Here is a 13314-nt window from a genome sequence, read left to right on the forward strand (position 1 = left end):
CTCAGGCTGGTTAGCCCAAGCTCCAGGAAGATGTAGCAGGCTCAAGCCCGTTTGCCTTGCTCTGTTTAGCCAGGACTAATAGGATCAGTTGGATCAGGCTCAGGTTAGCAAAGTTAGCTCAGAGCAGAGGTATAGTGTCATTTTTAAACTCATAGTAGTCCACAATATTCTTAAAAGTTCAAGATAAAATGTCCATATAAATGACTTGTACAACTTAAAAACTACAACTTAAAAGGGGTAAAATACTATGAAATCCATTTAAATGAAATCAGTCCAGAGAGAGACACTGAGCAGACCTTAGACTAGCTGCCATCTTGGATTCTGAGAAGGCGAAGCACTGCTACTACTCCACTTGTAGTCTTTGGTGACTTCAACATTCATCTCGAGAAGCCGTATGCAACAGACTTCAACTCTCTCCTAGCCTCTTTCGATCTCAAACGACTCATCAACACAGGTACTCACAAATCAGGCAACCAACTGGACCTGGTTTACACACGCAACTGCATCACAGACAATATTTTGGTGAGACCTCTCCATGTTTCAGATCATTTCCTCATTACTTTCAATCTACAACTTCCTACCCGTGCACCACCAACCCCCCTACCAGTCACTTTCAGACGAAACCTGCGCACACTTTCTCCCGCCCATCTTTCCTCTGCTGTGTCATCTTCTCTTCCCTCACCCACACAATTCTCATCTCTGGATGTGAATGCTGCAACGGATACCTTATGCTCCATTCTAACTTCTTCTCTAGACAATATCTGCCCCCTCTCCTCCAGGCCTGCACGCGCTACTCCCTCTAACTCCTGGTTATCTGAGGTTCTTTGTGGACACCGGACCGAACTCAGGGCAGCGGAGAGGAAATGGCGCAAATCAAAACACACATCTGACCTGAGTATGTATAAATCTCTCCTCTCTTCCCTTTCTGTGCATGTTCATGCTGCAAAATCTTCATATTTCCACAACAAGATCAACAGCTCCTCTAACACACGATCACTCTTCAAGACATTCAACCCTCTCCTCTGTCCACCTCCACCCGCCTCCTCTTTAACTGCTGATGATTTTGCTAACTTCTTCACCTACAAAACAACAACCATCAGCAGTCAGTTCTCAGCGCCTGTTACGACCCAGCTCTAAGTCATAACATAAAGAGGACAACTGACAAGATGAATTCAAATAAAGAAATATAAGTTTATTTAAAGTTAACCAAATAATGTCTAGGGTTCAAACACAAGATAATTATAGTAAACATCAACACAAAATCAAATCAATAAACAGTTGGAAATGAGGTTGGTAGAGTTGTGGAAATCATATGGGAACACAAACTCAAGAACCCACTCTTCAAACAAAGTCACAAAACACAAATGAGAGAGAACTAGGCAAAATCCATGAGCTCCTTAAATAGTTTGCCACAGGTGCAGCTGATCTTCATTAGAGCAATCCCGCCCACCAAGGAGTCAGTCCTAGAACTCACAAAAGATAAGAGATAAAAAAACAAACAGGGGCAGGGATGTAACAGCGCCACACACACAAAAACCCAGACCGACCCCTCCCACAGCCAATAACCCTCTCTCCTCCTTCTCTCCGCTAACCGAGGAAGAAGTATCTGAACTTATCCTCTCCAGTCATCCAACCACCTGCCCTCAAGACCCCATCCCCTCACACCTTCTACAAGCCATCTCTCCCACACTTCTACCAGCACTCACACACATCATCAACTCATCCCTCCATACTGGCACTTTCCCTACTGCGTTCAAGCAGGCTCGGGTAACTCCACTGCTTAAAAAAACAACACTAAATACATCATTTGTAGAGAATTACAGACCTGTCTCTCTCCTACCATTCATTGCGAAAACACTTGAACGAGCTGTTTTCAACCAAGTAACATCCTTCTTGTCTCTAAACAACCAGCTGGATGTCAACCAATCCAGCTTCAAGAAAGGACACTCAACTGAGATTGCATTATTGTCGGTCACAGAAGCTCTACGGATCGCAAAAGCTGTTTCCAAATCTTCAGTTCTCATTCTCCTGGATCTGTCTGCTGCCTTCAACACTGTGAATCATCAGATCCTTATGTCCACCCTCTCATCACTGGGCATCACAGGAACTTCCCTCCACTGGTTTGAATCCTATCTCACAGGTAGGTCCTTCAAGGTTGCATGGAGAAGCGAGGTATCCAAAGCACATCAACTGACCACAGGGGTTCCTCAGGGTTCAGTTCTTGGACCCCTCCTCTTCTCTGTCTACACCACATCACTGGGACACATCATACATGCACATGGTTTCTCTTACCATTGCTATGCTGATGACACACAGCTCTTCCTCTCATTTCAACCAGATGATCCCACAGTAGCTCCACGGATCTCAAGCTGTCTGGCGGACATCTTGGCATGGATGAAGAAACATCACCTGCAGCTCAACCTGGCAAAGACTGAGCTTCTCGCCCACCCTGCCAATCCAGCTCTACAGCACGACTTCACTATCCAGCTAGATTCATCATCAATTACCCCATCAAGGTCGGTCAGAAATCTTGGAGTAATATTGGATGACCAGCTGACCTTCACAGACCACATTTCAAAGACAGCTCGATCATGCAAGTTTGCACTGCACAACATCAGGAAGATCAGGCCTTTCCTAACTGAGCATGCAACACAACTTCTCGTCCAGGCCCTGGTCATTTCTAGGCTTGATTACTGCAATGCTCTTCTGGCTGGACTTCCATCATGCGCAACTAAACCTCTACAAATGATTCAGAATGCTGCAGCTCGTCTTGTCTTCAACGAGCCAAAAAGGGCCCACGTCACTCCTCTGTTCATCTCTCTGCACTGGCTACCACTCGCTGCTCGCATCAAGTTCAAGGCATTGACGCTTGCTTACAGATCTATCACAGGCTCAGCTCCCTCCTACTTTCAGTCACTCCTACAAACCTACATCCCTACCAGAAGCCTACAATCGGTCAACGAGCGACGTCTCGTGGTTCCATCACAGAGAGCCACAAAATCACTCTCCAGAACATTCTCATTCACGGTTCCATGCTGGTGGAATGATCTCCCCACCCTCATCCGGAATGCAGAATCCCTGACAACATTCAGAAGACAGCTGAAAACCCATCTCTTCCGTGAGCACTTAACCTCATAAAAAATAAATAATAATTATTTCCTTTTCCTTTAATCCTCCCTTATCGGGCTTATGCTACTCTGAACAATGCCTAAACTTCATATTTTGAGCACTTGCGTTATTTTTGCCTCTTCACGATGACTCGCTTAATTTAGTCCTAATTTTTAAGTCACTTTGGACAAAAGTGTCTGCTAAATACATAAATGTAAATGTAATTGTGTCAAATCACTGTCTTTAAAGGGGAACCAGGTGGATGAAAAAGAGAAAAGACACACAGGAATCTCAGGTGAGAATAATTATCATAATGATGATCATTACCATAATGATATGGTATCTAAATGAATTGGTATCTAAAAGATTGAAAGTCTGAATGTAGCAGTGACTTTTTCTAGTGAGTTGTTTATAGACGTTATTTATTTTCTCTTTATTCTGTTTTTTTCTTTAATGGCAAAGATGAATCATTCCAGACCACATCATGACAGACACAACGCTTATGATGTTGAATTGAGTGATGCTGTGTATGAGAATGTAACGGTAAGTGTTTCCTACAGAAGACTAAACTCTCTTCACCTTTAGCCAAAAGGAATTAAACACTCAATGTCAATCAGTGTTCATCCGTTCAATCGTTTTTTTTATTTTTTATATTGAAAGTAGAAAAATTAGAAAACAGCTTGAATATTCGATTTCTACACGTGGACGGGAATGAAACGCCCCTTTCCTCTGATTTGTCAGCCGAAGATCTAACTGATCGGTCATCAGTTCTTCCTCAGTTCTGCACTGCAGAATAAGAGTCCTCCGCTGCTGCTGCTGCTGATGTGCGGATTTTTATCTCGTTTATTGCAACTACATTTCATCTTTTTCTCATCAAACAACCAGACTAACGAATGGCTCGACACAACCCGTACCGGGGAAGAGCCTAGACATGGCTTTAAAATAATTTGAAAAAGATTAATAAAATGAAAATAATTAGCTATTTTTCTATATTTTCCGGACTGTAAAGTTGCGTTTTTTATCATGAAGCATGCTGTGATTTATTCCTAAGTGACTTAGGCCTATATAATGCATTTTACTTCAAATAATCTAAATGTTGACTTTCAAAAGTAGGCACACCAAGAAGGCTATTCACTGTATTTTGGTTAATTTTTGGTGTGCGCCAGAAGGATGTTTAAGGAGACAGAGACGCGCTAAAGCAGCACACCATGTTGTTTTCTTAATTTTTCAAAGGCATTTTGTACATTTTGTAGTCATTTTGAATGTACACAAATAAAAATATACTAGGGATGTCCCGATCCGATCCACGGCATCGGTATCGTGCCGATACTGGCCCAAAACGCTAGATCGGATATCGGAGGGGAGAAAAAAAAATATCCGATACCTATGATCCGATACCTATTAGGGGTGGAACGGTACATGTATTCGTACTGAACGTACGTTCGGTGCATGGATTTACACAGAGAATACACGGTATAAAAATAAATAAAACTTGCGTGCACATTAATTAATGTAATACGGAACTAACGTTACTGTTAGATACGCGCATAGACATATGCGGGTTCTTTAGGGACACCTAATCTGTAGCCCCGCCTATTAGCTCTGAACGCGCGTCTCTTCAAATGCTCGCTTTATCATTATACGCGCGCGGCGCGTCCTATTCGCTTTGGACGCGCGAATGGATTCAAACTTTTCAAGCATCGAACTAGACGCCATAGACGTGAATTTGACTATTCGCGTTTGGTGTGAATGCAGCAAAATGAACAGGCTGCGATGTCAAGATTGCAATGCTGGAATGTGTGTGTCAGAGAGAGAGAGGCACGAGCGAGTGTGAACAGTGGAAAAATAAAAACATACTCCGTCATCATACAGGACATGTGTTTAGCCTACTTATATTTGTGTAAAACACAACATTGCTTTTGTCAAACTGTAAACTCTTGTCAAACTGTAACTGCCACCCAACCAAAATCACACACACACACACACAGACACAGACACACACACACACACGCTGTTTAAAAGCAAAAATGATCTCATCTTTTGGACATTCATCATATTGCATTGGTTTTCATTTCTTGTCCTAAAACAGAGCACTAATCTGTTTATTTTTAATTTACACATTCTACATTGATTACAAAAGAAAATCAAATGTGTTTTTAAAAGTAGTATTATTTTATACAGAAATAAATTATTTATAATTCATATGAGAATAAAGTTAAAGTTAATTAAAATTTTAAGGAAACAAATATGTTGATCTGAAATATAGCAAATTAATTTTAAATTCATTCAGGTTACCAAACATATCTCAAGGTCATATCTCATATACTGGAGAAGTATTTGTTCTCGATTTGAGTGAGATGTTTTTATGTGGCTAATTGAGCAAAGTGCTTCCATTTATTTTATTATTAGTAGTATTAGTTCAAGAATAAAATAAAAATATCGGATTGATATCGGTATCGGCAAATAGCCAAAGCTGCGGCATCTGTATCGTATCGGAAGTGAAAAAGTGGTATCGGGACATCCCTAAAATATACATTTGACTGTTTCAAATGACAGAGTATTAAATGACTAGCCTGACTACGTCAGACTTCGTACTTCCGCTCAATTTCATTTTGCTTCTGTACTCAGTCTGAGACAGCGTCATAGCTTTCCGTTTTCCTCCGGCCTGAAAACAGCCGGCCAATCAACGAACAGAGGGCCGGCTGAGAGCCGTGACGTAGACGCTGATTGTACCGTGGATGCGTAGATTTACTTCACATAATCTGCAAAAGTCGTTCACAGCCATCTTCACTCCGGTATTTCGCTCAATGGTTTTGTTTTCGCATCATACGTGTGTTTACAGTGGAAATTAGATGCGGCTGAGCATGCGCATAACACACGCCATAACCAAACGTTATGTGATTGGCTTACAGGTAACCAATGATTTTAAACTTCAGACAAGCGCCCCCCCACAAGAAAGAAAACGCTTTTCAATTATGCCATGCCAGACTCTGTCTACGAAGCAAAGCGAAGTAGCAGAGTTTGGTATTACCAGGCTATTAAACGACAGAGTATTAAAGGCACACTATGCAGTTTTCGTTTTTCTTAAACAGCGACCCCTAGAGTCGCTGTGGAGTAACTGTATTTAACGTTACTGTCGTAAATACCACTCACGCAGAGCCGTCGGTTTCTTTTCCTTGACTCTTCCGACCGCGCTTTCTTCATTTTCTTCGTCGACTCATGATTCACGTCTGAAATGCGTGCTAGTGTCTTCCATAGTCGTGATTCTCGCGAGATTTGTCGGGGCGCCACCTCTCAAACCATTGCTGGTTTTGCCAGCGGCGTCCCCTCCCTGCTTTGCTATTGGGATGATTTGCCCTACTACGAGTTTGTTTACCATCGAACTGAATATGAAGCTGTTATATTAAGGTACAAATCTTGCATAGTGTGCCTTTAAATCTTGCCATAGTGTGCCTTCCTCCTCTTCACTCTGCTGACCCACGACTGCACACCGTCATATAACTCCAACCTCCTTATTAAGTTTGCGGATGACACGACTGTGGTGGGTCTCATTAGTAACAAAGATAAGACAAACTACAGGAGCGAGGTGAGCCGCCTGGCCAGGTGGTGCAGTGACAACAATCTCTCTCTGAACGTGGACAAGACGAAGGAGATTGTTGTAGACTTCAGGAGAGCGCACACTCAGCATACTACTCTAACCATCAACGGTGCCACTGTGGAGAGAGTGAGCAGCACCAAGTTCTTGGGTGTGCACATTACTGAGGACCTCTCCTGGACTGTAAACACAGCAGCACTGGCCAAGAAAACACAACAGCGTCTCTACTTCCTCCGTAAACGGAGAAGAGCCAGAGCCCCGCCCCCCATCATGTACTCCTTTTACAGAGGCACCATCGAGAGCATTTTAACGAGCTGCATCACTGTGTGGTATGGGGCCTGTAACGCATCTTGCCGGAAGACTCTACAGCGCATAGTGAGAGCAGCTGAGAAGATCATTGGTGTCTCTCTTCCCTCCCTCCAGGACATTTACGGAACTCATCTCACCCGCAAATCCCTCTGCATTGCAGGTGATCCCACTCACCCGTCATACAGCTTCTTCAGTCTGCTGCCATCAGGGAGGAGACAGCGGAGTCTCCAGGCCAGGACCAGCAGACTGAAGGACAGCTTCATTCATCAGGCTGTCAGGAAGCTGAACTCGCTCCCGAAATTACCCACCCTTTTTTTTCACGGAACCAGGACCACTCCCCCATCCAGATCCACATCCTTGGGTCCTTCCCCTCTCCACTCCCACTAACGTACAATGATGATGTCATGCACCAGTCACTTGTAACGCATAGGTCTGCCCATTAGTTGCTCTACTACCTCATCAGTTAGTTTAAATAAAAGGACTGCTCTTTGAGCCCTTTGGCACTTTAATCAGACAGGAATAAGCTTATTTTCTTTGCACTAAAATCTCTGTTTACTTCACTGGTTTGCACTTTACTTGCCATGTGTCTTGCGCTGCTTCTTCTTCTTTTAGTTATTTATTAGATAGTTGTATTTTATATTTTATACTTTATCTAGATTTTTAATCTTTAGTGTTAATGTTATCTGTATGCACCATGGGTCTGAGAGTAATGTAATTTCAATTCTCTATATGTATGTACTGTACATGTGGAAGAACTGACAATAAAGCATACTTGACTACTTGACTTGACTTAAGTTATTTCCCCTGCTGAGGAACAAATCCAAGTGATGGCACCGGCGCATCGCGCGCTCACACAACATATTATCAGTTCACTTCACACAACATATTATCAGTTCACTTCTGGCATTGCTAACTTGACATCACAGTTCATTATTAAAATAAAACAGTCAACCAAACATATAAAAAGTTATTCTGCTTAATTAAATTCGTCTTTTGTACAATATAAAGGCTGTGCCCGGTCAGTCATAACTTGCTGTTATTCCAAACTCATTTCCCTTGAAGATGCTGATTTAGCCTTTGTGTATATTAGGACTCGACAGAAGCCTTCTTTACATTAATAGTTTTTGTGAATGTAATCAAATGTATTTTATTTACCGGTCTTTTACACTATTTCTAAATAGGCTAATAATAAATGCGGTTACGTTTTTACAACGATGTGACGCACGCGTGTGTTACTCTCAACGTGACCCGGTGCGCCGCACACAAGCGCGCATCCTTTAGATATAAATTATAGGCTAATACATTTTAATAAAACACAAAGCCTACATCATAAAACTCGGAAAATATGTATTTTAATATCTCTTTTCTCCGGTTGTTAGATAGTCAGTCTGAATGACAGTTCATGCGTGAACGTTATTATATAGGCTATAGTCAATGCATTATTCTTTCCTTTTTTTATTAGTGTTTAAAATATTTAATTTACAATTAATTATGTTATTTTTTTTAACTTACTGGGCGAGGGAGACCATGCTAACAGCCGTCATTTACCCTGCCATACCAAGCTGATGTAAAGCGTTGATTAATTTATATCTACACAGAAGAAAGCCCAGTCTAGGCTCTTCCCTGGTACGGGTTGTGTCGAGCCATTCGTTAGTCTGGTTGTTTGATGAGAAAAAGATGAAATGTAGTTGCAATAAAACAAGATAAGAATCTGCACATCATCAGCAGCAGCGGAGGAGGACTCTTATTCTGCAGTGCAGAACTGAGGAAGAACTGATGACGGATCAGTTTGATCTTCGGCTGACAAATCAGAGGAAAGGGGCGTTTCATTCCCGTCCACGTGTAGAAATCGAATATTCAAGCTGTTTATTCATTTTTCTACCTCAGAACGAAAAATCAAGCTGAATTATTGTTTTTCGTTCTTTTGGAAAAAACGAAAAAGCTTTTCTCATTTTTCTACTTTCAATATTAAATCAAAAAACGACTGAACGAATGATACACGGATTAATGTCAGTGTGAACATATCTATATTGACTAAGAATTTCAATAACACACTCCTGTTTTTACTTTGTCTTCATTCATAAAGGCTGCTCAACTTGATGATTGTAAACCCGAACTGGACTCGTCTCTGTATGAAAATCTTCGAGCAAGTAAGAATACCCACTAGATAGAGACAAAACCCAATCTATTAGCCTTTCCTCATGACACGTGTTGTTGATGCTTTTATTTAAATATTTCAGTATTCAAGTTTTTACTTTCTTTCTTATTCAGCCTAACAAGAAGAGGATGTAGTTACAGCCTTAATGCATCTCTTTGTGGGAGGAGCCCTGAATGATTGACAGAAGTGTCATGATGTAGGCTATAACTTAAGTATATTAAGGATAATTGTATAGATGGATGCCTTGGCGAAAATGGAAGTAAAAGGTTAATGAATTGATGCTAAGTTTGTAATCACTGAAGTGTGTTTTTACTTTATGCTTTTTTATCACGTATGAAGCTTACTTCATTTAGAATGTTTTTAACCTTAATCATCAGTATTGTTTATGTTTCAAATGAAAGGCAGAAAATAGGCTCTTGTACAAAGTTCATGTCTTCCACACTTTTCTGTCATTCAATACAGCAGATTAACAGCATAATAAATATTAAAATGCATTACATGCTAGAGAAAAAAAAATCTAGTCAGATTCAGCAAACTCTGAATCAACATGCACCAATGCTATATTTTCTTAATGTCATAATCATTTCTTCAATAGTATTCATTACTTCAATGAGCTCATTGCATCTGCATTAAATGCTCTACATTGTTTAAATAAAAAAAGAAAAATGTAAGCTAACTGTGGTTTTGTATAGGCTACATTTCTGAAATACATAACTTAGACAGTTGGGTCATTCCACGAAATCAGTGCCTTTTCAACTTTGAAAAATTAAAATATAAAATAAGTTTAAACAATTTTTAAAAAATATCCATTAAATGAAGACAGCATAAAATAACAAGAAATCGTATTGTGCCATCTCAGGCTATGTCATTTTTTATTTTATGACTATTTATCTACCTCATGTTTGATATTTTTGTCATGCCTGTTACAGACACATGCGTTACTATATACTATAGTTTTAATTAGAAATATGTTATAATTTCCACATATATGAGCAGTATTTAAGTCCCTCTTTTCACTGGAATTGTTAAAAAAAATAGATTTTTTTTTTCAATATTATATTTGTCATTCAGATGACCAAGAACATACAAATTTTGGAGGGTGATCACATGTCAATTAAGAAAAATATATATTTTTACAAGAGAGATATTAAAAGAAGGGCTTTGTCAAAAATACAATAGGGTTACAATGGAAAAACTTGGAAGGCCATTTCAAATATAATTTTTATATTTTTTATGAAATTAATGACAGTAACAGGATTGACATCATAGTAACAGGACTGACCAGAGTAACAGGGATGACAGGACACACATTCTTCAGCGTACACTGCACATATTTGTTTACATAATTTTGTAAAATTTTACCTTTTTAAATTGTATTACTTGACATAGCCTAGTTGTATTAGTGAAGCACATTACATTTCTAAGAGATCTAAAGATTTAAGGGTATTGTAATTAGAGTAATTAGACCCATGCGTCCATCTGTTTGTCTGTGTGAGTATGTCCCCTCACAGAACTTAAAATATACTGATCTGGTTCAATTATTAGGCAAGGAAGATAATCAGATCTTGGTCTTTCTATGATGATCTGAAAACAGATGCTAACATTTGGTTTCACTTTCTTGAACATTACAAGATTGGGGCGAGGGTCTGCAGTCACCTTACTGCTATTGTTTGTAATCGCACAAAAAAGTCATTTTTATTGTTAGAATTGTGACTTCATAATATTTAGATATGAATCCAACTGGAAAAAAACTTGTGAAAAGATATCTGTCAGTTAGTCAAATAGCAAATAGCATATAATGAGGCTCTATAGCCATCTAGTGGCTAAAATTATAATTTTTTACTTTTAAAACTACATTTTCCAAAATATGGGCAAAAATTTTACACAAAACCATGTCAAATTATCCATGTTATCCCCATGAATGAAATTTAGAAATGTATAAAGTGAATTTTACATAAAAAAAAAACTGTATGAACTGTTTTGTATAAAAACCTATAAAAAAAAAAATTAACATTTTTAATTTATTTATATAAATTTAAAATATATCATAAATCCTCCCAAAACTGCACAAATGTGGAGTAAAAACATTAATAAACAGAGTAAATTTACATTTGTTAAAAAAATATAAAAAAATATTCTGCTACAAAATCACATGTTATTGTCTGGGGTGTCTCTGGAGACCCCGAAGACCACGAAAGTCACTTTTTTTCACGCTAATATAATTTTTTTATTTATTATTGTACATCTAGAAAGGGTTGAGAGCCGTACAAAGTTTCATGCCATTTAGACAAAGAGAATTTTTTTTTTTTTAATTCAGCAAAAGTCATTTGCGGGTCAAAAAGACCCCGAAGACCATCAGAGGGTTAATACTTTAATTGCCAGATGCACCAGCAATACCAACTCTGAATGATATAGGCATTAGCTCAATAAAACACCCAGGATGACCTTTAAAAATGTTTTAAAGATCACTGTTCTTTAAAAACAGTGTGGCTAAGGTGACACCTAATCTATGTCATCCCTGTTACCCCACATGTCAAAACCTGTTACTATACAAAAGTAACAGGCCTGACAGTAACAGGTTTGACAAATTCAAGCTAATTTGCTAATTGCTAGCTATTAGGGCAAGGCCATAAAAGCACATGTTGTACACTTTGAAAGGATATTACTTGTAGATATTGATTACATTAAGTTAAATAAATAATTGTTTAAATTTATACTTTAAAAATCAGTAAAAGTTTTGACATTGCATGATGTCCCCACCTCAGTTATACCTAATAAATCATCAAAATAGAGCATTATAGAAGAGAGAGAGAAACTTACTTGTGTTTTAACTGTTGGAATAATGATTGAGAGATGATGTAACTTCCTGGAAGTGATGTCACAGGAATGTACCATTATTTTACAAGGGGTTTTTGGTGAGGGTAACAGGCATGACATGAAATCAGGGGACACCGATAAAATGGTTTATATTTTATTAAAAATAATGTATATTTATGCCAAAACATTGCTTAACAGTGACACTATACTTAGAACAATATGAAAATGTGATTTTTGTATAATTTTGCCTTCAATTTGCAAATTAAAAGTCCTGCTGAAAAAGAACAATCACAGGGAGGGACAGGCCAAAAACCTTACCCTTATCAGCATAAATGCCATTTAAATTATTTAAAATAATATATAAATGACTTTAATTTAATGTAATATTGAGGAAATAATACATAGTACTATTATGTTTTTAAATCACAAATGTATTTGTTGTTATAGTAATTCTACGTCTGATTATTTCTCAGGGACACAAAAGGCACCAATTTCGTGGAATGACCCAGTTACGTGATAACAGATCACTCTAAATTGTAATATGGACTCATGCACTTTCTGTGAAGCTGCTTTGAAATTATTATTGTGAAAAGCCCTACAAATAAACATGAATTGAATTGAATTGAATCATTTAGCCAAATGAATATAATAAACTAAATTACACTCGTTATCTTGCTGTTGTTCGGAACAACAATATTTCAATTAACAAGTCCTTAACTTACGTTTCAACTTGAAGTTAGTTCGTATGAATTCCTTCTACGACGACGAAACTAGTTCCAACTTCCAACAGAAGCAACTCATCATGAGCAAGGGGCAACATTGTAATCTGAAAAATGAAGCCTACCCGTAAGTGCGAAAAACTGCAATACATTGAAAATCCGCTAGGGGCAGGTCCCAAAAGGGAGCAAATGTCCATAGACCCCATGTTAAAATGTCCGTTTTCACAGCATAAATTCATATTTTTACAGGTTGGTCCCATGGACTTTTATTGTATTTTTCGATAGGTTCCGAGTGCCTGACAACTGTGAGGGGGGTGAATTTTTTTCTAACTCGTTAATTTAGATCGTATTTAGATATAAAATGTATGACAAATAAGGGCGTGGTTAACTTTGATTGACAGCTTGATTGACAGCTGATAACGAGCATAGGCTGCGCCGAGGAGAATGACAACATAAGGAGCGCCATTTTTATATACAGTTGAAATATAATACTACTGTTTCTGTATCATGAAATGTAGTTTTAAGAGTTTTTCAGGCGAGAATGTAGTTGTTTAAAGCTCAAATCTGTGGTTTATTTATAAAGATTTATGGAAATTGTATCCAGTTGT

At 38.5% G+C, this 13314-nt stretch overlaps 2 protein-coding genes across 2 annotated transcripts in view; one reads left to right on the forward strand and one right to left on the reverse strand.

Annotated features, from left to right (window-relative positions):
* LOC309493846 (sialoadhesin-like) overlaps window positions 1-13314 on the reverse strand; it is a 128619-nt gene that overhangs the window by 62619 nt on the left and 52686 nt on the right. The window lies entirely within an intron of this gene.
* Window positions 1-13314, forward strand: part of LOC309493680 (B-cell receptor CD22-like) — a 60313-nt gene that overhangs the window by 35489 nt on the left and 11510 nt on the right. The window contains exons 8-11 of the mRNA XM_082162876.1: window positions 3358-3403; window positions 3571-3651; window positions 9099-9162; window positions 9284-9366. Of these exons, the coding sequence (XP_082019002.1) occupies window positions 3358-3403; window positions 3571-3651; window positions 9099-9162; window positions 9284-9288 (196 nt within the window). The 3' untranslated portion in view covers window positions 9289-9366. The remainder of the gene's footprint in view (window positions 1-3357; window positions 3404-3570; window positions 3652-9098; window positions 9163-9283; window positions 9367-13314) is intronic.

The sequence above is a fragment of the Leuciscus leuciscus genome (genome assembly GCF_965113295.1).
Source record: "Leuciscus leuciscus genome assembly, chromosome: 3".
Classification (NCBI taxonomy): domain Eukaryota; kingdom Metazoa; phylum Chordata; class Actinopteri; order Cypriniformes; family Leuciscidae; genus Leuciscus; species Leuciscus leuciscus.